Raw genomic sequence first — 24,725 nt, forward strand, 5'->3', positions numbered from 1 at the left:
ATTTGATTAAGGCAATAAATTAAATTGTTGTGTGGTTTGCTTAGTTTAAATTTTAAAATCTCAATTCACCCCCCCTCTTGGGTTGCCTAGTTAGTATTTCAAATATGAGGTCATAAGTTTAGAAATTAGTAAAATTTCGACAAAATCCGATGAAAATGAGTTTTGAACAATGTTGAAGACGAAACCCAAAATTCAGGCAACAAGTACCTATCGCCCTGGCGACAAAACTGTCGCCCAAGCTTAGAATGACTTGTCGCCCTGGCGACAGGTACGTGTCGCCTAGATTTTGGTATTTGTTACCCGGGCGAAGTATTAATATACAATACCGTCGCCTAGGCGATAGTGTTGTCACCCCGATCACCCGAATTTGTTGATAATTAGTTATTTATTTAATATAATAATGTTATTGTTTGCAATGTTTTTAATAAAGTAGTATTATTATTTTGCATCAGGTTAATGGAGTCGGTAGTTCTTAAGATATATTTTGATGGAGCGTGGAAGACTTTGGAGGATGGTCGTATGGAGTATGATAATGGAAAAGTTACTGCATTTTATTTCTAAAAAGATGCAATATTTGAACAATTTATTGCAAAGTTATATGGAATTATGAAGAAAAGTCCAGAGAGCTGTCTATTGCTTGGTTTAGTCAAGCAATATATAGGTCTCGGGGAAATCAGGCGACATGATGTGTTGCCCGAGCGACAGGCTGTGTCGCTCGATTTTTCAGAGAACTGTCTATTGCTTGGTTTAGTCAAGTAATGTGTAGGTCTCGAGAAAATCGAGCGATAGGATGTGTCACCCGAGCGACAGGCTGTGTCGCCCGATTTTCTAGAGAGCTATCTATTGCTTGGTTTAATCAAGCATTATATAGGTCTCGGGAAAATCGAGCAACAAGCTGTGTCGCCCGAGCAACAACCTGTGTCGCCTGACTTTTCAGAGAGTTGCATATTGCTAAATTTTGGTGGCTGCTGAAAATATCAATTGACAATAAGAATATAAAATAAGACTACTTAATAGTATGTGTTTAATAATATGTCTTTTTACATAATTTCATCCATAAAGATATCCATAGCAATCTTCTTCCTAAGCAAATCTCCACAATAGCTAAAGTTAGGTATATGACCTAACATTAGATAAGACATGTACATTAACATATACACTCCACAGCCGCCTCTACCTGGGGTTTGTTGCGGTAAATCGTAAAAACGTTTACATTCCCAACATCTATTTGGTTGCTTATCCTCACATGTTTTGTAAAAATCTATTCGTGCTAACCAATGAGGAATGATAACTCTGAGTGGTAATAGCTTCCTGAAGTAGTCTGAGTCATCGTAAAGCACAATCGACGAGTCATATAACCATATCTCCTTTTTTCTTAGATCCAATTGAGCCAAACAACCAATGACCTCCTTTGAAGTTCACTAGAATATAGACCTATACATCAAATTAAATAAAAGGATTATTACGTATTAATTATTATTAAGTTGAGAGATTGGAAAAAAAAAATTGTATGCATACTATGTCTACGTCCACCCAAGGCTCAGACAACGTGTCTTCCCAACCATTTTCGTAGCCTGCTAAACTCTCGTAATCTATTGTCGCTAAATCAACCTTCCCAACTCCCCACAATGATTCCAAATATATCTAATCATAATTTAATTATTATGTAAAATCGTAGACAATCTCATCAATTAAATATTATTAAGTAACTTACAAAAAAAGAAAAATGCATTCGTATGTGTGCAACGCTGAGGTAAATATTTTAAAGAAAAAATAAAATTGAAACAATCAGAAAACTCGGGCGACGGAATTCTATCGTCCAAATTCAGTTGTTGTCGCCCATGTACCTACATCGTCCGATACATGGGCAACATGATATATTGCCCAAACAAATCTAGACGACACAATTTTGTTGCCCAAAAAGCGGGTGACGTAGGTACATGGGCGACAACATGTATCGCCCAACCAAATCATATTTTTACTTGTTTACATGGTTGGGCGACGCAAGCGTGTCGCCCGCGTTGCTCAGCCTCCCACGCCATGCATGGGCATTTGGTTGGGTGATGAGGAAAAGCCACTCGCCTTGCCCAAGCTTGACATGGCCAAATTTTAGGTAACACAGGCAACCATCTACGTTCTTGATTGGCCGACACACCAACCTTCTCTTTAACCTCAAAATAATTCTAAATTTAGATCAATAATTTTTTAGAGGTATTTAAACAAACACTTGGTGTGCCATTTATTAGATATCTTAATTTTCAAAAAACTCTCATATTTTCATACCCAATATACATCCTAGTGATTAACCATGATCAATGATGAACCAAGCAGACAAGTTTAGCAAAAAAAATTTTTAAATTCATTTAAAAAAATCAAGGAAGTACCTAAGCCACCGAAACCGTATGTAAAGAAACTTGTTGGAAGCAAAATAACTCACACTCGCCATTGGAAGTGAAGGAAATTGCTGCTGGAAGTGAATGAACTTGGCGAAACTCAAGAAACACCGAAAGTGAAGGAACTTTGTGTGGGCATATTTCAAGCGATGTTTTTAGGTGAATATTGTGAGATATGTTTGTGTGTTTTGTTTTGAAAATTTAGGGATAATTTGGTCTCAGAGCTTTGTAAATGGTTGTTATTGTAAGAAAAATTGAAGTGATGTCTTTGTTTATATTAAAAGTTGGAAAGTGGTTAAATGAGAAAATTTCCCAATGAAAATGGGGAACAACCTCAAAATGCACAATGGACAGGATTAAAAATAGCACAAAAAAATTGCCTGAGCAATGACATATTTCCTCAATATGGTTACAAACGAAGTTCAATTTATCATTTATTTCTGTTTATGAAATTCATTGTGAACATACTTACTAATGTTTAGCACAACAATCAGATTATAAAGGGTATGCCCAAATGGAATCAATAAAGCATCAGTAGTAAAAGAGAAATTGCAAAATGATAAAGCTAAGAGCCAAAGGGTATATCCGTATATTGTCTGACAAAATACATATCACTCACAGGTCACAGCAAATTGTCTTAAACAAAAGCTAATTTAAAAGACATGTTTTCATGAATGTAACCACAATCGATCATGCAGGCGTTCTTCTCCAGCACCAAACATCTCATCTACTCTCTCACCATCACGATAAAAATGAAATGTAGGCGTGTAACGAATATGCTGAGTTGTTTCCGGGCATTCGTCAATATCTGCATAAATGAAAGAAAGCTTGGGAAAATTGTTGCTCAGCTTACAGAATGCGGGGAGAATCTGGTTGCACACTCCACACCTGAAAATGATAACAATTTCACAAATGTGGAACACTAATACTTTTTTCTGCACTTGAGCCAATATTAGCAGTTACACGAAACGAAGTGTAATTACAAAAAGCTTACGGTTTATGTTATCATTCAAGTATTAAAGCAACAAATACAGAGACTGCTTTTAGGAGCACTAAAAAGTCTTCAAAAGAAAAACAAACAATAATTTTAAGGACTTCAACTATTATTCCAGCATTTGAGTCGCAATTGACGTGGCAATTTATTTATAAATATTATTAATTGACTAACATGGCCATTACAGATAAGCTATCACCTCTGAAATGTTGAGATTATAGCTAGGATCCCTAGCGTCTTCTGGAAAACAATTTTTGAAGAAAATATTTATCTATACATTGTTGGAGCACAAATGATACTTAAGCTTTTCAAGTGCTCCTCCTGCCCAAACATGCTTTCTATCAAACACCTGGTGCTCGTTTGAATTCATTATATGAACCCGCAAGGAGATAACAAGGATTTTAATTAATAATTTCTGTGAAAACCTGGAAAACGTACCATGATGCCCCGTAATTGATAACCGCCTGGAAGCCAAAAAAAGAAAAAGAAATATTTTAATTATTGTCAGGAAGCAAAGGGAAGCAAAATTCTTGAAAAAAAAAAGAGCTACGGGGCAGGGGCTCACAGGGATTTTAGAGGACTTAATTTGAAGAAGAATATCCTTGTGATTTTGATCACTGGACGCAGTTTTCAAGTGGCCATGATGATTATTAAGATCCATCATGCCCTCTAAGTCTTTCTTTGGTTTCTCACCATCGAAATTGCCCTCCATTTTTCACAGAGAGAGAATCCCAGCTGCAACTCGCCAGTGCTACTGTAAGGTCATTACCATAGGGAAAGTAAAAAGCCCGACCCGCCCTCAGCCCGATTGACCCGATTAAATCTAATCCCATCAATCTGATTAAATAAAAACTTATAAACAGAAATCATCAATTGCTCTACAAAATTCTAATTACTGAGTACTGACAGTTGAAAAAGAAAAAAAAATATCAACTCCTTGGTGGGTAAAAAAATATCATTCAAATTTGAATATCAAAACTAAGGCTTTGGCTAAGTTACGTTAAACGTAACTTACGCCAAATACAGCAACAGTGTTAGTGATAGGACTTGTCACTGTTGCTGTGCCTGGCGTAAGTTACGTTTAACGTAACTTAGCCGGCTCCCAAAACTAAATATTGATTTTGGCATTCGGCTTGTACTCTATATTATATTATTTTATTTTGCAGAATCGAAAAAGGACGAGAGAGGACTCCTAATTCCGAAATCCAACGTTGTAGTGACGTATTTCTTGCAACAGTTTCAGCAAGTTGTTGCTCTTCATTTGGATGGCATGTGTGTATCTTGGTAACATCATATATGCATGCGGGAACGCCTAAGTTACAATCATTGTATCTTACGTTTTTTTTTTATTCTTCTTGGCTAATTTCATATAGACCCTTTTGATTTTATTTATTTCTAAATTTTATAGTTACGGATGCATTTGTCTTCTAAATTTTATTTATTTCACCACCTGTAGTGTCTATGAATCTTTCCCTAAGTTCTTCGGTTAGTTCAAGCTCTATATTTCTAATGTTATTTTTATCAGTTTTTAATACTTTTATTAAATCTTTTATTTCTTCTTTATTATATACCTTTAGTGTATATAAACAATTAACTATTCCCTGTATATGATCCATGTTTATAGCTCCATGGCTCTGATACCATTTTTCGCATTAGCAAAATTTAACAGAAATAAACAGAAAATTAACAAAAATAAACAAAAATAAACAGAAATAACAAAAAATGAACAGAAGTAACAGAATTTTAAAACAGTTGATAACAAAATTAATTTACAATCTTTGTTAATTTACAATCTACATTAAAAATTATTGTAAAATAATGAATTTGATTATCTGAATAAATACATTTATGATAAAAATTGTTATTAGAAAAGTACGTGGCATTGTTCTACCGCTAGGTACAGCTATCCAGGTAGCCCTTTGGACCAGTAGTCTGCAACCCGAAGTGGTTTCCAGCCGATATACTTTTCATATTTCTAAGATTATATTTCAAGTTCTTCGTTATCTGAATTATAGATATATGAAGGTTCAGCTTTATGAAATCTATGTTCTAAATAAGCTTTTGCTATATCTAATCCTTCTTCTATTGTTAATATAATTATATTATGTTTTAAATTATCTATTTCAATATCGTTTATAATTTTTCTTTTTATTTCTCTGGGTAATTTAAGTGAGTCTACTGCTAATAAATCCTCCGTTCTAACAAGCTCTTGTTTACTAAACAGATACGAACTCTGTTTAAATGAACCTAAATTAAAATCTATTATCATCATGTATTCATTATATGTTATTTTTGTAGTTGGATTTATCATGTATTCTTTAGATTTTCCTAAATAAAATCTGTGATCCATGTTATAAAAAATAATTAAAGATTTGCTATTGCTTGAGAGATTGCTCATCCTCCATAAATCTCTCCATCAATCAACCATCAACAACTTCCACCAATAGATAAAAGTTGAGAATTATTACCTAAATTATCTTTTCTTCTTTTCCTCACGATCTCCCTCCAGTGACCTGCAGCCTGGTTGTCCTGTTCCCTTAACGGCCTCCTGCCTCAGCGGGATCTGTGGACTCAGATGGCTTTACTGTGTGGATTTTGATCGTTTTGTTAAAGAAGGACGAGATCGTTTTATGTTTCTCTTCTTCTTCTCTAATGGTTTTGTTTTTTGATTGATGATGTTTTGGTTTAGGATTTAGAGCAAAGAAGTGTTTAGTTATTCATTTTGATTTCAGAGAAAACCCGAAAAAAATTTGAGAAAAAATTCCTCCTCCTTTTTTTTTTTCTTTCTCCCTTTTTTTATTGATCTTCTCTTGCTTCTATTACATTATTGTCGTTACATTATTAGGCTTTTACGTCATTGCTTACATCATCTTACATTATTACAAAATAAGATAATTATTACAGGTCAGGAGCATCTTCTTTTCCTTTTTGTTTTGTCTGCCACAATTCTTTATCTTGTCGGGCATCAGGAGCATCTTCTTTTCCTTTTTATTTTGTCGGGCATCTTCTTTTTCTTGTCTGCCACGATGCTTTATTTGCTGGGCATCTTTATCTCCATAAGCTGATATGCTTGCTGCATAGTTTCACTGCTACTGGGGAATCTCATTGTGCTGATTTCATTGATGAGTTCTAAAAGAATATTTGAAGGTGTATGGCTATCCTCTGAGGTGACAAGGATATAATTTTGGAATCGAATGATTGTTCTATAGTTTCTTTTATAAAGATCTTTAGCAATACTCCAGATTGCTTTTATCCCACGGGCTTTGCGAGTTCTGATCCAGGCTTTGGTTATTTGAGGAACACTTGTGTATTCTGTTCCTACCTCTACTTGGAAATTTTTTGTGAGATGGCCCACAGAAATCATGTAAAATGCTTGATACTCGACATTTTGGTGGTATTCTGGACTAATAGTGTAAAATTTTAAGTATATGGGCCTCTTTTGGGTAAATTTTGACACTTCTTTGACTAATAGCTCATCTAACAAAGTGGCAACAAGATTGTATCCACTTTTATTTTCTTCTTTTTCTATTTCTTCAATTTCAATTTCCTCTTTCTCTATAATTTCTTCTTTATTCTGATTCATTTTCTGATTCTACTGCCATATACACTTCTTTTCCTTCATAATCTAATAAATCACTTATTTCTTCTAAATCATTCTTTATATTTTCAAAATCTTCTCTTAAGAGTCTAACTTTCTTTTTTGTGCAGTCTGTACTAATATGTCTTATTTCTCCACAATTCCAGTATTTACATTTAGATTTATCTAGTATTTTTCTTTGGTTTTTATGCTTTCTTTTATAATACTTCCTTTCAGGTTTTCTGTATTTTCTTTTAAAGTTTCAGTTTTTTTTTTATATTTTTTCTCTTTTTTATATGACTTTCTTTTTTGTTTATAAGGTGTATAACATCCCCATTGGGTAGGCATCTCTGTTTTCTCACAACATATTTTTCCTATATTTTTACTCTTCTTTATTAAACTTCTTTGAATACATATTTCACTTAATCTTATATTTAAAAATCTTATCCTAAATCCTAATGTATCTGGAAGTCTATTATTAATACTATTATATTTTTCATATTCATTAATAAAATATCCATTCCAAGGATATGGTAGTTTAGAATAATATAAATTTTTATAAATATTTTGATCTTCATGGCTCATAAATTGATTATAATAATATTTACTAAATTCACAAGTATATTCTTTTACAAAACACATGTTACAGTTTGTTAGGTTTATTAATTTCATTATTGCTTCTAATTTGTCATTTTTTGCTTCATTTTCTAAGTTTTGTTACCAGTCTTCTCCTAAGAATTCGCTAGCAATATACTCAATTATTCTCTCAATTCCTAATCCTCTATTTCTGCTTAATGCTATTTTAGTTGAATCTTTTATTAGTTTTTGTGTATCTTCACTTAGTCCTTTCCACCAGTTGAATATATTTCCTGAAAAACTTGCTATTAAGATATCTGCAAATATATTTATTTTTCCTTCTTCAGTTTCTACATTTCAATCATCTCTGGAACCATTAAATATAAAAAATAACTTCATTTGCATTCCCCATTCTACTAAAGTTTTCGGGGATCTATTTTGCAGTCTAGATCTAAGAATGTTCTTGCATTACTTATTGGTGTTAGATTATCATTATTAGGTTGATATTCCTTTTTCCAGGGGGTATTTTTAATGGGTGGATAATATTCAAAAAATAGTCTATTTTTCTTTTTATTTGTTTCATATCTATGGCTTGGTTCTCCAACATTGGGTTTCATTTCTGGACCTCCAGCTGTATTCATTCTTATGCAATATTCTTTTTCAAAATCTTCTAGATCACTTAAGTTTATATCACTAAATTTTTCAGTTAATTCTTCTATTGTACTGTCCATTAATCTGAATCACTGGGAGTTACTTCTTTTATCTCTAATTTTTCTTTACCTTTCTCTTTATTTTTTAATTCTGCTTTTATCTTTTCTGTTTCTTCTAATATTCTCGGGTATTGAGTTTTTATAAACCAATCATCATAACTTCATGTTTGCGGTTTTTGTATGGGTTTATTAAAACTTGTTCCAATTATCCCTGATTTTAATAGTTCAAATTTTTCTACTTTTTTATTTTTCTTTTGACTTATCTGTATTACAGATAACTCTATCTTTATTTTTCCTATTTCTTGTTTTATATCCTTTATTTCTTCTTTAAGATTTAAAAGTATTTCTTTTAGTTCTATTAATGTGGTTTCCATAGAGTTTAGGGGTACCAATAGATATTTTTTCTTTGATTGTATGTTATGTTACACGTAACTTAGTGTTGGCCTCATACATCCTTCTCAATTGATAATTGTAATAAAGGCCAGAAGGCATAAGTGACCGCCAATGTCACGCATAAGATTAATTAAGATTGTGAGGCTTAATGTTAATTTCTTCATCGCAGGCACTGCGATTTGCGTGCGGTCCTCGTGTAAGAAAATTGGAGGAAAGTTGTTCATTCTTTAAATTGCAATCAAATTGCATAAACTAATTTTCATTTTTTCTTGCCTCTGAGGCGATCATTCACGACCCCGCTTTGGTGAAGCCCACTAGCCCAGCGGGCTCGGCAAAATTGCTTTCAATGAGTTGTTATTATGCCCCAGAATTTAGTAACAAGAATGGGGTTATGTAGGTAGGTCGGCACCATCCCATGATCGCCTTGAGTTCCCTCCAAAGCCATTTCATCATTCAAACTGTTCTCTGATTCACCATCTGTCTCAGGATCTGGCTGCGATGTCTTCAGCAAATATGAAGTTATATATAAACTAAGGCAACAATTGACAAGGAGAAATGATATGATACCTGAGGTGAAGAAGCTAGTAGTCCCTTGTTATTCTAGTTCTCCCGTCATTGCCAAGTCAAGTTCTATACTTTTTTTGTTTGGGAACCTACCTGTATAGAAGATGAAGCAACTACCTGGTGTTGTGAAGATACTAAAAGGTAAAATGGAAGCCATATTTTGTCGATTTGGCTACCTTGGTGCAGATATAATGTTCATGTATTTTCTTTGCTTGTAATTAAAGAATATTCTTGGTGATGTAAGAACATAAAATTATTTTGGTTTTTCTGATCGATTCTCTTAGTTGTGATGACTTGTTTACTTTTTCAACAGAGAATAATAATCATTATTAAATAATATAATGCAGTATAATATAAAAAATAACCATTATTGCAGTATAATATAAATAATTAAATATAGTGTGTCAAACATAGCAAATATGTATTCATTTTTTTAAATTTTTTTCAAAGGAAAAGAAAAGAAAATATTAAATTAAATATAATAGTGCACCAAAAAAATTGAATAATATAAAGTTAGGACCAGAACCAGTCGCTTTGGGCCAGGCTTAATTTTTAGCAGGCCGTACCAAATGATGTCAAGGCCGAATTAGATTACCCGTTATTATTTTTCATGTTGATTAAACTACTCGGCCTGGTATATCTTGAATGAAGTAAATCTTATCGTTTCTAATTCGCACAAGCAAAATATTTAACAAAAAGTTATTGATTAGTTGGTAATCAAATGAAAATTTTTATTAAAAGTTACAAAATTATTTTAACAGACAATAATTTCGAAGAGATAATGAACATAACGACCAAACAAGTGAGAAAAGAAAAATTATTTCCAAAGAAAAACAAAGCGGAGAAGATGAAATTCTAGTTGGTTTTTTTCTTGGCTCTTCGATTAATTCTCTCCATAGCAATGATAACGTTTGACAATCTATCTATTATTAGTATTCACTATTCAGTAACAAAATTTCCATTTTCAGGAAACTAATTGGATAATCCAGAGAACATTTAAAGCTTTTCAATTTATGATCAGAAGTGACGGCTTGTTAGCGAGGCATTCAGCAAAACCGTCGTTATCTCGTACGCCATCGGGATTTTCGGATAAATTATTTGGGGCTGGAGAAGATTTAATTTTGATAGATCCACGCACTGTGTGTTACATAAATTATTAAATTTAAATTAGATAGAATATGTAATAATACCCATTAATTAAATAGGGAAAAAAAAAAGGAAGAATGGTGAAGATGCATGTTTGCGTACGACAACTTGCTCAGGAGTCAGGACTAGGACAGCCCATCTCAGAGTGGCCAAAATCATGTGAGTTATCACACGGTTACTTTATTTTAAATATTAATTTTGTTATCACCTGCTTGAGCATGTGAACTCTCATGAAAAAGAAAATTAAAAAAAAAAAGTCTGAATCTGGATACTTTTCATTTTTCAACCGCAATACGATGAAAGTTTCTTTTTTATTATTGTGGATGTTTCTGATGATAATATTCTAAAATTGGTCAAAAAAAAAGTAATGTACATTAAATTCAAAGTGTATATTAAACTCTTCATAAGTAAATCTAATTAAATACGTTACCAAATTTATCACAACTGGGTCAACTTGCTCATCTGCTTCTTACCACCGCCCAACATTTTTTTTTTTTTTGCATTTTTTGGTAAGAGTCTTAATTTGCCATAAATTCAACAGTCCAAATTATGAGGCTTGTCAAAGACAAAGACTGCAATTTCACAAGTCAAACATATTATCTCGCCAACTCTCACTGGCTAATCTAATATTCAATCATCAAAACCATCTTCTCTCTCTCTCTCTCCAGACTCGATTCCAACCAACTTCACAAATGGACTTATCCCAAATATCTGATTCTCCATTAACAAGCTTCTGTATGTTCATTCTCTGCTTATTGCTAGCAAGAACAGTCTCAGGAGAAATCGACCGTCAATATCTAGCCTGCGTTACGAAAACCTGCGGCGATGGCCAAAACATAAGCTTCCCATTCTACATCGAAAATCAACAAGAAGCCTATTGTGGGTACCCTGGATTCAATCTCTCATGCAATGACAAAGGGAACCCAGTTCTCAAACTCTCCAGTGATACCAACTACATTGTTGAGAAAATTGTATACGATAATCACTCTGTTCATGTATCAAACGCAGCCTTTTCTGAAACAAACAGCGACGCTGCTTGTACTTTTACTCGCATAAAAAACGTGTCTCTTCCCGCGGAGTTCCAGCTGGCTCCCGACCAAAAACAAGCGGTGTTTCTGTACAACTGCAACAGCTCATTGCCTGAGAAACTGTTACGGCACAAGCTGCTGGCTGGTAATTGTTCAGGTGATGATACAGTTTTGGGAATGTTTGAGGATGATTCTGATTTGGATTATGCTTCCAAGCAATGTAAAGAATCTGCGGTGGCACCGGTGGCCGTGGATATGAATGGAGAGGGGATGGGTGATCATATTGGGATTGAAGAAATGGTGAGAAAAGGGTTTTTGTTGAAATGGAGAGCGAGTGACTGCCGCGTTTGTAAGGAAAGTGGCGGCAGGTGTGGCTTCGATGCGGATACTTTCCATTTCCAGTGTTATTGCCCTGACAGGCCGCATGCTAAGCATTGTACTCCCGGTATGTATGTTTCTTAATTTCTCCCTCTCTTCAATTATTATTTACCACAAAGCTTTTAGATTTTCTTTCTTGATACTATAAGTTGGCTGAAAATTTAACTTTTCTGATTTATTTTATTTTATTTTTTTAAACCTCATCATCTTCATCGGGCACGATTAGCTCTTAGGATATTTGAGGGCGTGAGTTGGAACTCCATTGATATACTCTAAAATTTGACGAATATAGATAATTGTTATTTATCATAAATAAGAGACTCTCTTGAATTAGGACATATATACCATGATATGGCCATCTTATTGCAATGTTCACTCTTTTTAAAATTAATCAATCATGATCATAATTAGTTAGAACAAAAAAAATGACCTTAAGGTATACTTACTGATTAGTAATTGGACCAAGTTAAAATCAGAATAAATAAGAATTGAAATGAGTTGGAATGAAGTGATGAATAGGAATTATAATAATTTTTTCACTTGAGCTATAGGAATTAGAATTAGAATAGAGTGTATTTTTATTTGTGCTTACTTATTTAAGAATGGGAATGAACTATTTTAAATTACTAAAATACCTTTAGTTAATTATTATTATTATTACAATAATTGTAATTATTATTATTTTTTAAAAAAAAATTGTTATCAATAATAATAATAATAATAATAATGAATATAATAAATAATAGTAACAATAATAATAATCATATTATTTTTTCGTTATTATTATTGTAAAACTTCAACAATTGAAAAAATTACAATCTTTAATAGGAAGTGGGAAATCTGTAGCAAACAGAATCGCATTATAGACGTACCCAGAGAGTGGTTGAAGTGGTGTTACAAATGGCTTCTAATTCCAGTGGTTAAACAAGAGAAAATACAAATCGTGCATCTCTAGAACTCTCTTTTTTTTTTCTTCTTTTTTTTATCCCTAAAATACATTGTGGGCTAATGGCCACATGGGGCAACACGCTGGGCGCATTGTGTCCACTCGTTCGGAGAGTGGGGGACGAAAATGTGGCAGCCTCTGGTCCAAAAGCCTATCTGAACTCGGTTCACTTATGACTTAACCCACCAAAATCGGCACTTAGCAGTAATAAAAGTTATAATGGGGGAGTTGAGCTTGAAATAAGTTGGACAATTGTTAAAATATTATTTTGACAGAGGAAAGGTCCGGGAGTTTGCGTAAGAAATATAGATCATTTTCCTCAATCTAGGTGCAAAATCCCACGTATTAATTAGGTAAATGTATTTTGGATTGTAAAACTTAATAATAAAATTGTGAAGGGTTATGAGCTCAAAGCAGAGAATTATATAATTGGTTATTAGATTTAGATTATTCATTTCATTTTGTTACTCAAGAGAACATGAGATCCTCATTTTGGGTTCTAATAATAAAATCATGGTAGGTAGTATGTTCAAAACAGATAATATTTACTTACACACTTAACTGTTGGGTCTGGACTGTTATAATTAGTAGTAGAGTTGACTCGCAACCTGTTATGTCGATGGACATGTTATGATGTGATTTTGTTTTGTTTTGTTTTCCAAGACCCTTACGAGAATGCAAGATCTTCAAGAAAAAAAAAGTACATAATACCTTATATCACTAGTAAGAGAGTTCTTAAATTGATTTATAAACCATTAGCTTTCCTAACTAAATAGATGCGTTTTAGATTACAAAATCTAATAATAAAATCATGACGAGCAATTCGCTCAAAGCAAACAATACTTAGTTAATTATTAGGTGCAAACTGTTTCATTAGGCCTTTATATTTATCTATACACGCACTAGCGTGTAGTACATACGGGTTTCAGTCAACGAAGCCATTGCATTTAGCCTCACAATCTCAAATTTGCTACGTGCTTAGATATTTCCTGTACTATTCTTTTGGCCCATCCCAAAGATATCATATAAGACCTATACAATTGCAATTGCAACACTTTTCCCCTTCTCTTGACTGTGCCAAAACATCAACTTGAAATCTAGAATTTGACAAACTTCCCCTTGTTTACTGAAGCATAGTATTTCGTAACGGAGGCATGCATTTTATTATTTAATGTCTTGTAGCCCAAGTTTGATTTCAGTTGTCCATTGACTGTGTTATTAGGCAGGAGCTGCCAGGACCTGTTTAGTTTAATAGTATTTCTTTCCCAAAGAGTAGACTTTGAAATTTGAAAAACTGCCCCCTTCCCCCAACAACACCCCCCCCCCCCCAAAAAAAAATCGGTTGGTTGTAAAAGACTGCCTAGTTGGTTGATATGATTTTATAAATAGTTTTTGAAAAAACTAATTTCTAAAATTTAAGATTGTGTTTGGAAATATATATATATATATATAAATTATTTCAATTATATGCTCTTTTAATTTTAATTTTAGAGTGAGTTTGAGATTGTTTTTACAAGTCTTAATAGTGATTTTCAAAAGTTAAAAATTAATTTTGGTTTTTGATAAATTTTTATAGAAATTATTTTTGTCAAAATCACCTCATCTTACAATAGACTTTGAAAAACTGACAAGTAATAGCTTTTCAAAATCTAATTTTAAAAATAAGTTTTATACTTAATACAATTTCATATATATCTTTATTTATACCATAAAAATATAAAATTATTCTTATTAATTAGGAAATAAATTATTATTATTACTAATTATATTGAGATAACAAAATAAAAATTAATACAAAATATTTATTTTAATCATCAATTACTATAAATACACAATAAAACATATTTTATATACATATTTATAAATGTATAAATAAATTTTATTCAACATTATGTCCAATTTAGTCATTTATATTATGATAGCAATTTAACAGTAAAACCTTCTAAACACATACGACTGCTTTTAAAGCTTACAATACTTGTAAAAATAAATTTTACTAAATATTTAATTAATTCTTTTCACAACTGATTATTTATACAACACATGTAATATCTCACATCACTAACAAGTGAGTTCCTAGATTGATTTATAAGTCACGGGCTCTCCTAATCAAGTAGATGCGTTTTAGGTTGCAAAGCCCAATAATAAAACCATGACAGATTATGTTCCTAAAGCAGACAATATCTACTTAGTTGTTGGGCTCGGATTGTTACAATTGATATTAGAGCCGACTCACGACTCGATGTGGGGATGAATATGTTAATGATATGATCTCATATTGTTCCCAATATTTTTCCAGGATGTGAGGTCTTGTGGGGGAAAGTATATAATATCCTACATCTCTAGCGTGTGCATTCTTAGATTAGTTTATAAGTTTTGAGTTGTCCTAACCAAGTAGATGTGTTTTGGGTTACAAAACCCAATAACAAAATTGCGACAGATTATGTGCCCAAAGCAGATAATATCTACTTGGTTGTTAGGTCATGTTAAAATCAAATGTTGTATATTACATCCCCTACTTTATGTAGAGTATCAAATATTATCTTTTAACTTCAAAGCTTGCATTTTACTCCCACTTTTCGTAGAAGCAACGTAACTATAATCCTTCTTTAATCTGAGGATAAATTTTTCACTTCCAAGTTTTAGGTGACTGCTATTTGCAGATTGAGTTTTTCAATTCTGTACTTCTGAATTAAGCTATTAATTACTATTAGATGACTTAAATTTTGATTATTCAGTCATCGGACGTTAGGTTAGTGTAGTTTAAATTGAGTTTGTCACCTAATTAGATCTTTATTTTGTTTCATTCGGAGGTGACTTGAAGTTGCTGTTACATCTCCAAACATTTTCCATTTTTCCTAGAATCTGCAAAATCCACCCAGAAAAATCTAAGCCATAGAATTGCCTTTTGTTGTTTTTGATTGTTGGTTCAAGAGAAGTTATCTGCATTAGATTCTGAATGGTATTGCAAGTAGATAATTTTATTATTATAACAAGCAAATCGTTCATAATTAATGATACAGTGGGTAGTACAATGACATAATATGTGACGTTGATTGCATTACTAACATTCTGATTAAGAAAAAAACAAATTCACCCCAAGTAAAATTCCGTATCCCAGTGGTGGATTTGTGTTGGGAGTTTGGGGGGGGGGGGGGGGGGGGTTTGAGGAGCTGTAAAGGGAGAGTAATTGAACAATTGGGGGCTGTCAGTCTGATCCTGAATTCCTCAAAGCCTTGTTCTTCATCAAGGTGCTCCCATCTGGGGTTGCCGAATTTGTTCAGCTTCAGAGTACTCTTCAATATAGGAATCACTTTCTTTACAGACGCCATCTTTTTGAATCCAGTTCTATCAACAGCTTCAAAGTATGAAGCTTGCAAGCCTAGTAACTGTGTCAATGGCCCCAACATAAGCTATCATTTCTTCATCCGAGGTGCTGGTGCAGATTTCTGTGGCTATCTAGGCTTTCAAATTCACTGTAAAGAGGATAAACCCATTTATAAAACTTCAAAACGTTACTTCTCCATACAAGATATTTCTTACGAAAACCAGTCATTTCGGTCAGTTGATGAAGGGTTGTTCAATGATTCATGCGTTGCTCCAGTTCAAAATTTCTCATTTGATCGTTCTTCCCTCGACTTCAGTCTCTACCATGCTGATCTCTACTTCTTTAACAGCTGCAACGATTCGTTTTATGTCAATCACACAAAATCTAAGGTTACGTGCGCTTCTAATGCCACGCATGGTACTTTTGTGGTATTAGCCCCTGGTGATGAGGGTTTGAATTGGTCTACAATTGCATGTGAATCTTTAGTTGCTTCACCTGTTCAATTAGAAACAGAGGAAATTAGTCGAACAATAGAAAGTTTCAACCATGTAAAGTTGTTAAAAGGATGGATTTGCACTGAAATGGACTGGACACAGTTGTGCTGAGTGCAGAAGAAGTGGTGGCCAATGTGGATTTGAAGAGGTAATAGTGTATGTTTCTGCCCGGATGGATCTCATCTCCGGAACTGCAGTGACGGTAGGCTTATAGCCTTAAACTTTATCTTTTTGCCTAATATCTCTAGATCATGCTCTTGCTTTCAAGAGGAAAAGAGATTAACCCTTGCCTGTCTGATAAATATAGCCAATTAGTTCTCAAGCACATGCTTTAACGAGGTTCACGGATCCTCGTTGTCTTTAGTCTATTATTGATAGGCAAAATCGCAGAGTCATACAGGATCCCGAGATTTGTTTGCTTTTAAGTTCATCACCGGCTCTTGATTTTCTTGTGCATGCATTTTCTCTTTGCCCCATCTCCTACTTCACAGACAAAGACTTCCCGAGAAGAAAATGTTTACCTCCGATTGATAAGACTCATTACGCAACTTGTTACTTTCTAGTGTTTCAACTATTTCTTGAATGTCAAACCCGCTTTCCCTTTCCTCACCATTTTCCAACTTCTGCGTTTATGTTTGATTATGAACAGCCTGCACAAGCATTAAAAACCCACTACGGTCTGATCGGTCTGCCTTCGGATAGAATTAGAGCCACATATTTTTGGTTGCGTTCTTTTTTTCAGACGTGTCAAATAAGCCGCAGAAAGGCTATCTTGAAACCACCGTCATAATTTTGAATGCTTAAGTTTTTGAAGACTAAACTTGGTCAAGTCTTTCGAGCGCTAAGGGATTGGGGGGGATGGGTTGAAATTTTTACCTTTAGTCCTCGGCTGATCGATCGAAAACTCAACTTGCACCTATTTCAGAATGATTCTATGTATCTTAACAATCAACTTTCCACCTCAGCTGGCAGCTTAACCGAAGAACATAAAAAGGAACTGACAGAGAATAACCAACTAAAATAATAAGTGTTACAAAGGCTTCTCAGAACTAATGGCTCACGGCTGTTATCTTATGTTCTTCATTCTCTCGTATCTTTTACTTCTTTCCTTAGCTGAAGAACAAAGGAGAGTCAATCTAAGTTGTCCATCTTTTTCTTGCGGAAAATTCCGCAATATCGACTTCCCCTACTCTAAGCGAAAACACCCAGAGTGTGGATTCTGCTTAATAGATGACTGCGAGAAGCCAGTTCAAAAGATTCAACTGGGAAAGGATGAGCCATGGTTCTCTGTCACGAGCATCTCTCAGGATCAAACTGTTACACTTTATGATCAAGTGTTTCAAAGGCACTTGGACAACCGCAGCTGTGAATCCTTCAAAAATATTTCCCTTCCCAGCTCTCCTTCCATCTCTTTTGAAATCCAATCATATTTAACCCTGTTCAAATGCCCCAAAATTCTTGGCAATATTCCCATGAATTTCAATATGTCCTGTGATGACTCCATGATCTATTACAATCACCCAGATGACGATGATCTACCAAGTCTTCCACCTCAGTGTTCACTTATTCAGCTCCCAGTGGCAGTGAGTAAGACTCGCAACGCGTCTGACTTGTTTCGTCTGTTAACTGGCAATTTCTCTCTAAAAGTACGCCCTAACTGGCGTGCAAGACGACAATGTATTGACTGTCCTTCGAGAGGAGGAGGCCAATGTCTAATTAACAGCAAGGGGTATCTTCACTGTTCAAATGGAATAGTAGCTACAGATAGTTACGGTATGGTTCTCACAACTTCTCAAGTTTTACTTATCATTTCTTTACGATCTATACAAAACTCATTCATACAAACAGTCATTTCATAATATGATTAGAAGTGTGAAAATCCCATGAGACGAGATGAAATGGAATCATCTCTTCCTCCCACGGATTCTCTTTTAGTTTCTAGTGTGAAATTCTATCTGTTGTGTGTAGCGTAGAATCTTGTTAGGATTTTGGATTGTGACAATTTAGTTTCATAGTGGCGTAGGAGTTTTATATGGCAAGTATCAACCTGTTCTTTCTAATTAGAAAAGAATCACAGAGTCAATATCTTTGGGTTTCTTCCACGCGTTCGTCCAGACGTGACGTGAGAACGAAGCACAGAGGACGACTTGAGCCTATCGTGATATTTTTATTTATTTATTTATTTATTTTGTTTTATGTAGCTTTTGAAGAGTCAAGGAGTCAAGGCTTTGTTTGTGGTAGTAATTAATTAATGGGAAAATAGAGTTGTAGTCCGTGCCCACCTATTAGCAAAGAGTTCATTGGCCAGTGGCTATGCCTGATCTACATGTACTACCGTAACCATTACTTGCTGTCAGTCTATTTCTTCCGGTCTACTCTATAAGTTTCCAAGTCAACTTGCGTGTTTTAAAGGATAAACATTGAAATTATGGAGGGGCAGCGGTATCAGAAACAACACAATAAAGAAACCACGCGGTTGATCCTGGGTGTATGTAGCTGTTATTGCTTCTGTCCCCAAGGATTTTGGAATGGCGTGTCGCTCTTATCTTCAGTTCTTTGTTATCTCCCAACTTTTACTTCTTTCTTCGGCTGAAGAAGAACGTGAACTGAATAAAACATGTTTATGTTCTTTTCCCCCTTGTGGAAATCTCAGTCAATTTACCTTTCCTTTCACCAATCTGAAGCATCCTGAATGTGGGTTGATGGTAGTAGATAACTGCAACAAACCAGTTCCGAGAATTCGATTGGGGAAGGCCGGGCCGTTTTATAATATTTTAAACATCGCTCAGGATGTTTCAATTACAGTCGAAGACCAAGTGTTTCAAAATCACTTGAACCAACGTAGCTGTGAATCCTTCAAAAATTTCTCTCTCCCCAGCTCTGCTTCTCTCTCTTTCTATGTCAAATCCAAACTACTAAGTCTCTTCAGATGCACCGACAAGCTTGACAACAAATTCACAAGTTTCAATTCTACCTGCAACAGTAGTTCCTTTATTTATTACAATCACCCAGATGATGATTTACCAAGTATTCTTCCACCTAACTGTTCACTGATTCAGCTCCCAGTGAATAAGACTAGAAAATCTGGTGACTTGTTCAATATGTTAACTTCTGTTTTCTCTCTTCAAGTGGAAGTACATCGGGTTTGTTGGGAATGTCGCTGGAGAGGGGGCCAGTGTCAAAATGATAGCAAGGGAAATTTTCAATGTGCTGAAACAAGAGAATGTAATGATTGTCATAAGAAACGAGGCTATTGTCATATTGATGACAAGGGAAATTTTCAATGTGAAAACGAACGGACAGGTATCAAAAGTTAACATAAGGTATTAGGACTAGTTCATCTTCATGAACATATACACGTTCGTTCATAGTCTTTCTGCTCTGTACTACTCACATTATTGAACAGTTTTAAAACCTAGGTCTATTTCGATAACATGCCACAAACGAATTCCTCTCTTTCTACACTGATTTCTTTATTTGGTTATTTCAACTGGCTCCTTACCCGGGATTGGAAGAAGCCGCTAATTCATCTCAGGAAGATAAAAATATCAGTTTGAGATGTGCAGTCTCCCTGTTTCTGTGCGATGATGTCAAGAATTTGGATGCTCTGATTACATAACTGCTGTATTTATTGCCTAAATTATAACTTCTCTATTTATTGTCTAAACTAACACCATTTTCTTTGTATTTGTGTTGCAGGACATAAAAAATCGGAATTAAAGCTAGGCCTGGGACTAGGTAATATACCTCTCTAATCTCTGCTGCATAAAGTTCTCTGCAGCCTTCAATGGGAATTGAAAAGAAATTTCATTTGTAATTTGTGTTTTCCAGCACAGCACCATGTTGGTGAAAAAAATTAAAGCTTTTCATTTTGCACATTAGGTGGCGGATCAATTGTCCTGATTGCACTTTTGTCCTTCTGGATCATGTTCTATCGCAAGAGACAAAAATATGCTTCTGCAAACATCCACTCAGGCAATAATTCTTCTGGTCCTTCCTCAAAATCAGACCTGGAAACAGGCACAGTCTACTTCGGCGTCCCTATCTTCTCCTACAGTGACCTTGCAGAAGCAACAAATGATTTTAGTCGTGAGAAAGAACTCGGAGATGGAGGTTTTGGAACTGTGTATTATGGTAAGAATAGAAAATCGGATGTATGTTCAAAGATTACCTTCAGGAAATGCATTGACTTAACAGTTTGCCTTTTTTTTTTTTTTTGGGAATAAGACTTAAAAGTTTGCTAAATGGCCTATTTATTCATTCTCAACCAGGTAAGCTCAAAGATGGACGGGAAGTTGCAGTCAAGCGCCTATATGACAACAACTACAGAAGGGTTGAACAATTTATGAATGAAGTTGAAATCCTCACACGTTTGCGCCACAAAAATCTTGTCTCCCTTTTTGGCTGCACCTCTCGTTACAGTCAGGGTCTCCTACTTGTGTATGAATTTGTTGCCAATGGCACTGTTGCGGATCAACTCCATGGTGATCGAGCTAAGCATGGTTTGCTGACATGGCCTATCCGTATGAACATTGCCATAGAAACTGCCAGTGCATTGGCATATCTTCATGCTTCTGATATCATTCATCGTGATGTGAAGACTAACAACATTCTCCTTGACAGCAATTTTTGTGTCAAAGTTGCAGATTTTGGGCTTTCGCGATTGTTCCCTTTAGATGTTACTCACGTCTCAACTGCACCACAAGGAACTCCAGGCTATGTTGATCCAGAATATCATCAGTGTTATCAGCTAACTGATAAAAGTGATGTGTACAGTTTTGGGGTTGTCCTTATTGAGCTCATATCATCAATGCCTGCTGTTGATATGAACAGGCATAGACATGAGATTAACTTGGCTAACTTAGCAATAAACAAGATTCAGAAATGTGCATTTGATGAGTTGATTGATCCATGCCTTGGGTTTGAATCAGATGAAGAAGTTAAAAGGATGACAACTTCAGTCGCAGAGCTGGCTTTTCTATGTTTACAACAGGACAAGGAACTGAGACCTTCAATGGAAGAAGTTTTTGCGGAGTTGCAGAGAATTAAAAGTGGGGAATCCAAGTTTGAGAATCATGAAGAGAAGCAAGATGATAGTGAAGGGATAAAGAATACTCAACCACCACCATCACCACCATATTGTGACGAGGATTCCCTGTTGAAGAATATGCGGCTGCCACCTTCACCCACTTCTGTGACTGAAAAATGGGTAAGTATCAGTAGCACAACACCTAATGCCAGTGGTTAAAATTTTTGTGTACATGCTGCTTGAATTTTCAGGTGGGTGGTGAAAATATGTTTTAACATCCATCTGCTTGTATTTTTTTGTGTTCATAACAAGATATAATATATATGTAAGGCGCATTATTGGTAGGCTAAGGGAAGAGGGAATGTACATAGCTAAAATGGAGCTGTTTCTAGTACCCCTTGGCTTTTCTTTTTGAATGTGTCATTGTTATACCAGTACTATTCATATCCTGAAGATATGAAATCTTTTCTTGATTAAACTCTGTCTGAGTTAAAATCAGAACGATGAATGATGAAAGATGTGTGATGACAATAATTGATGTATAAAAATAGTTCAAGTTAATATCAACAAGGCACTACCTAGGAAACAATCTATGTAATTTCAATCAAGTAGAAGAATTCATCCTTTACACAAGATCTTATTTTGGTAAAAACAACATGCTTGTGAGCAAGGATGGAGAAATGTATATGTAAATACGAACTAATAAAATTTATTTAGTTATTAGGATCCAAGTATTAGAGGGTGTGGTTCAAGATCTTATTGGGTATTGAAATTGGACAGTTGTATGTTAAAAGTTATAAAATTAGAGTGTTTAGTAGACACTAAATGCTATTACTTGAAAGTTGAAATTTAAGTTGATTTAATTCTGTATATGATAAAAACTTATAATATCTTTATTATAATTTTCAAAATTATTATTTATAAGTCATATTTACTACATATTATCTACATTTATTTTATAGTTAATTTTTTTTTTCACATGAGTTATGACTTAAAAATTGCAATATTTTAATACCAAATAGAGCTTAACTAGATCTCATAGGGATATATTGTTATAAAATAGAAGACTACATATTACATCTTTAAAATCTATTTGCCTAATTGTTTATGATTGATCCTGAAAATAAGAGGTTAAGGGTAAAATTCCTCTAGCTTTTTAAAAAGAGAGATTGTTTTCAATTCATTGATTGAAAAATTAAATCCACAATGAATGAAGTAAAAGGCAAATAATTTTGACACCAGACGTGATACAATTTAACTTTAGCACTCCTCTAAAAATCTCTTAAAATTCTTCTTATTTATTTACTTTTTGAAAATATTTTAAAAATGTAGGAGGCGCCTTCACTTAAAATTTTGACTTTAAAAAATAAATTTATTTATTTATTATCAATCAATTTAATAATAGATGAGTGGTGACATAAATGTTATTTTTTAATTTTAAATATTTATTATTGGATTGAATGAATATAATAGATAAAAAATTAAGTCACTCTTTTATGTCAAAATTTTAACTTAGTGGTACCCCAACCTTTAAAAATTAATGCAATCTCTTATTGTTCTTGTTATTATTTGCTGCTAATTTTCAATTCCACTTGTCTGTTACTCTCTTCTCAATTAAGCCTATTGGTAAAATGTGAAAGAGTTTGAGCAGTAGATATTCTGGACCTCTATATGAAATCTGAAAATTTATTTCAACCTTCATTTTCTATTAAGAAACAACAGGAAAAATGAATCAACGTTATGAAATAAATAAATAAATTTAATTTACGGTTGAAAAGAGAAAGGAAAATTATCTCGGCACCACCTTTATTTTATCATATGTGCATTTAGCCACTAAAAATAAAAAGAATTAGATATGTTCAATGTATAAATCTGTATCAGTCAAATCACTTTACCAATTACACCATTATGATCTATTAAAGAAATTAAGTAAAATATATTAAAAGACTATTTTACTTTTCAGAATTTTAAAAAGATAACAAAATTTATAGTTACGTAAGAAGCCGGTAGACAAACACTCAAACAGAGAAGTTAGTTGAATACATTTTTTATTTTTTGTGAATAATGGTCTTTTAATTAAATTCATAAATTTTATAGATTTCCAACGTTTTAAAGGGTAAATAATCTTTTAATAAATTTAGGAGGGGAAATTTATTTTATTTAATTTTTTTTACATTATTAACTGTAAGGTAGTTGATTGATACAAGTTTAAAAATATAAATAACAGATAAAACTTTATCTTTTTTTTGTAATTAGATATACAAATGATAAAAAAGTGGTAGTTGAGACGAGAGAAAAAAATTGGTGCTAAAAGTTGTTAAAGAAGAGTGGGTAACATGCACAACGTGGTGTTAAGTGTTTTCGGTAAAAGAATAATTATTTGTTGTTGACATGATGTAAATTTGATTCGATAAATTTGTCTCATGATGTAAATTTCAAGTAAGGTTAAATTTGTAAATATCTAAAACGAGGTTTTTGAATGGGCTTTCGGGGTTGCCAATAGTCAAATTTAATTAATTATATTCTGTAATAATCCCACCTACGGAAAATGGGCCGTCGCAGCCCATATGACACCCATTAACCACGGGAGCGGAGTTTTTAAAATCCCACCAAAATCCTTGCAACATTCTTTTTTAATTTTATTTCTTAAAAAATGCTTTATTTTAATTTATAAAATATAAATTTTACATATTAAAATTAATAATCTTCCCACAAAATTTTTACTTAGAAAATTGAACATCTTTTAAGTTTTTATTTATGAAACACGTACAAAAACTTAAAATATTGAATTATTTTCTTCTTATTATATAGTTTCTATTCTCATAACTCTAAATTTTTTTATAATCTTCTCAAAAAGAGTATTTTTATTAAAATTAAAACATAAATATAAACTATAAAATGGAGTTGGTATAAAATGTTTATTAAAAAATTTATTTTAGTATTTAATCAAATTTCTGATTTAAAAGTTAAATATGAAATAAATTACATTTAGTTATTTATGTAATTTTAATTAAAAAAAAGAGTTTCGCAAGGAGTTTTAAAGGTGTCAAAAGACCTATGCAAACAATAATTTTCTTTCTTAAAATTTAAATGGAGTGTTTAGCGCTTTTTATTTTTTGATAGAATAGTCTGTTAAGCTTCAATCATTCATCTCTTTGATTCTTTTCTT

General features: G+C 33.5%; 2 protein-coding genes across 4 annotated transcripts; one reads left to right on the forward strand and one right to left on the reverse strand.

Annotated features, from left to right (window-relative positions):
* Positions 1-2,928: 2,928 nt before the first annotated feature.
* Positions 2,929-4,224, reverse strand: LOC102630906 (thioredoxin-like 3-3). Its single transcript, XM_006468682.4, has 3 exons — positions 3,953-4,224; positions 3,826-3,851; positions 2,929-3,281 (listed from the first exon to the last, which is right to left on the reverse strand). Exons 1-3 carry the CDS (start codon positions 4,097-4,099, stop codon positions 3,062-3,064), a joined length of 393 nt encoding a protein of 130 aa, XP_006468745.1. The 5' UTR covers positions 4,100-4,224; the 3' UTR covers positions 2,929-3,061.
* A 6,722-nt stretch (positions 4,225-10,946) lies between these two features.
* LOC102628686 (LEAF RUST 10 DISEASE-RESISTANCE LOCUS RECEPTOR-LIKE PROTEIN KINASE-like 1.1) lies at positions 10,947-22,034 on the forward strand. Of its 3 annotated transcripts, none has more exons than XM_006468675.4 (4): positions 10,947-11,826; positions 20,227-20,265; positions 20,410-20,661; positions 20,799-22,034. In XM_006468675.4, exons 1-4 carry the CDS (start codon positions 11,046-11,048, stop codon positions 21,773-21,775), a joined length of 2,049 nt encoding a protein of 682 aa, XP_006468738.1. In that variant the 5' UTR covers positions 10,947-11,045; the 3' UTR covers positions 21,776-22,034. The 3 variants fall into 3 exon arrangements, with proteins under 3 accessions (XP_006468738.1, XP_015382746.1, XP_015382745.1); XM_015527260.3 differs by lacking the exon at positions 10,947-11,826 and adding an exon at positions 17,203-18,300; XM_015527259.3 differs by lacking the exon at positions 10,947-11,826 and adding an exon at positions 18,735-19,830.
* The last annotated feature ends 2,691 nt before the right edge of the window (positions 22,035-24,725 follow it).

This window comes from Citrus sinensis, chromosome 2, assembly GCF_022201045.2.
Source record: "Citrus sinensis cultivar Valencia sweet orange chromosome 2, DVS_A1.0, whole genome shotgun sequence".
NCBI classification, from domain to species: Eukaryota; Viridiplantae; Streptophyta; class Magnoliopsida; order Sapindales; family Rutaceae; genus Citrus; species Citrus sinensis.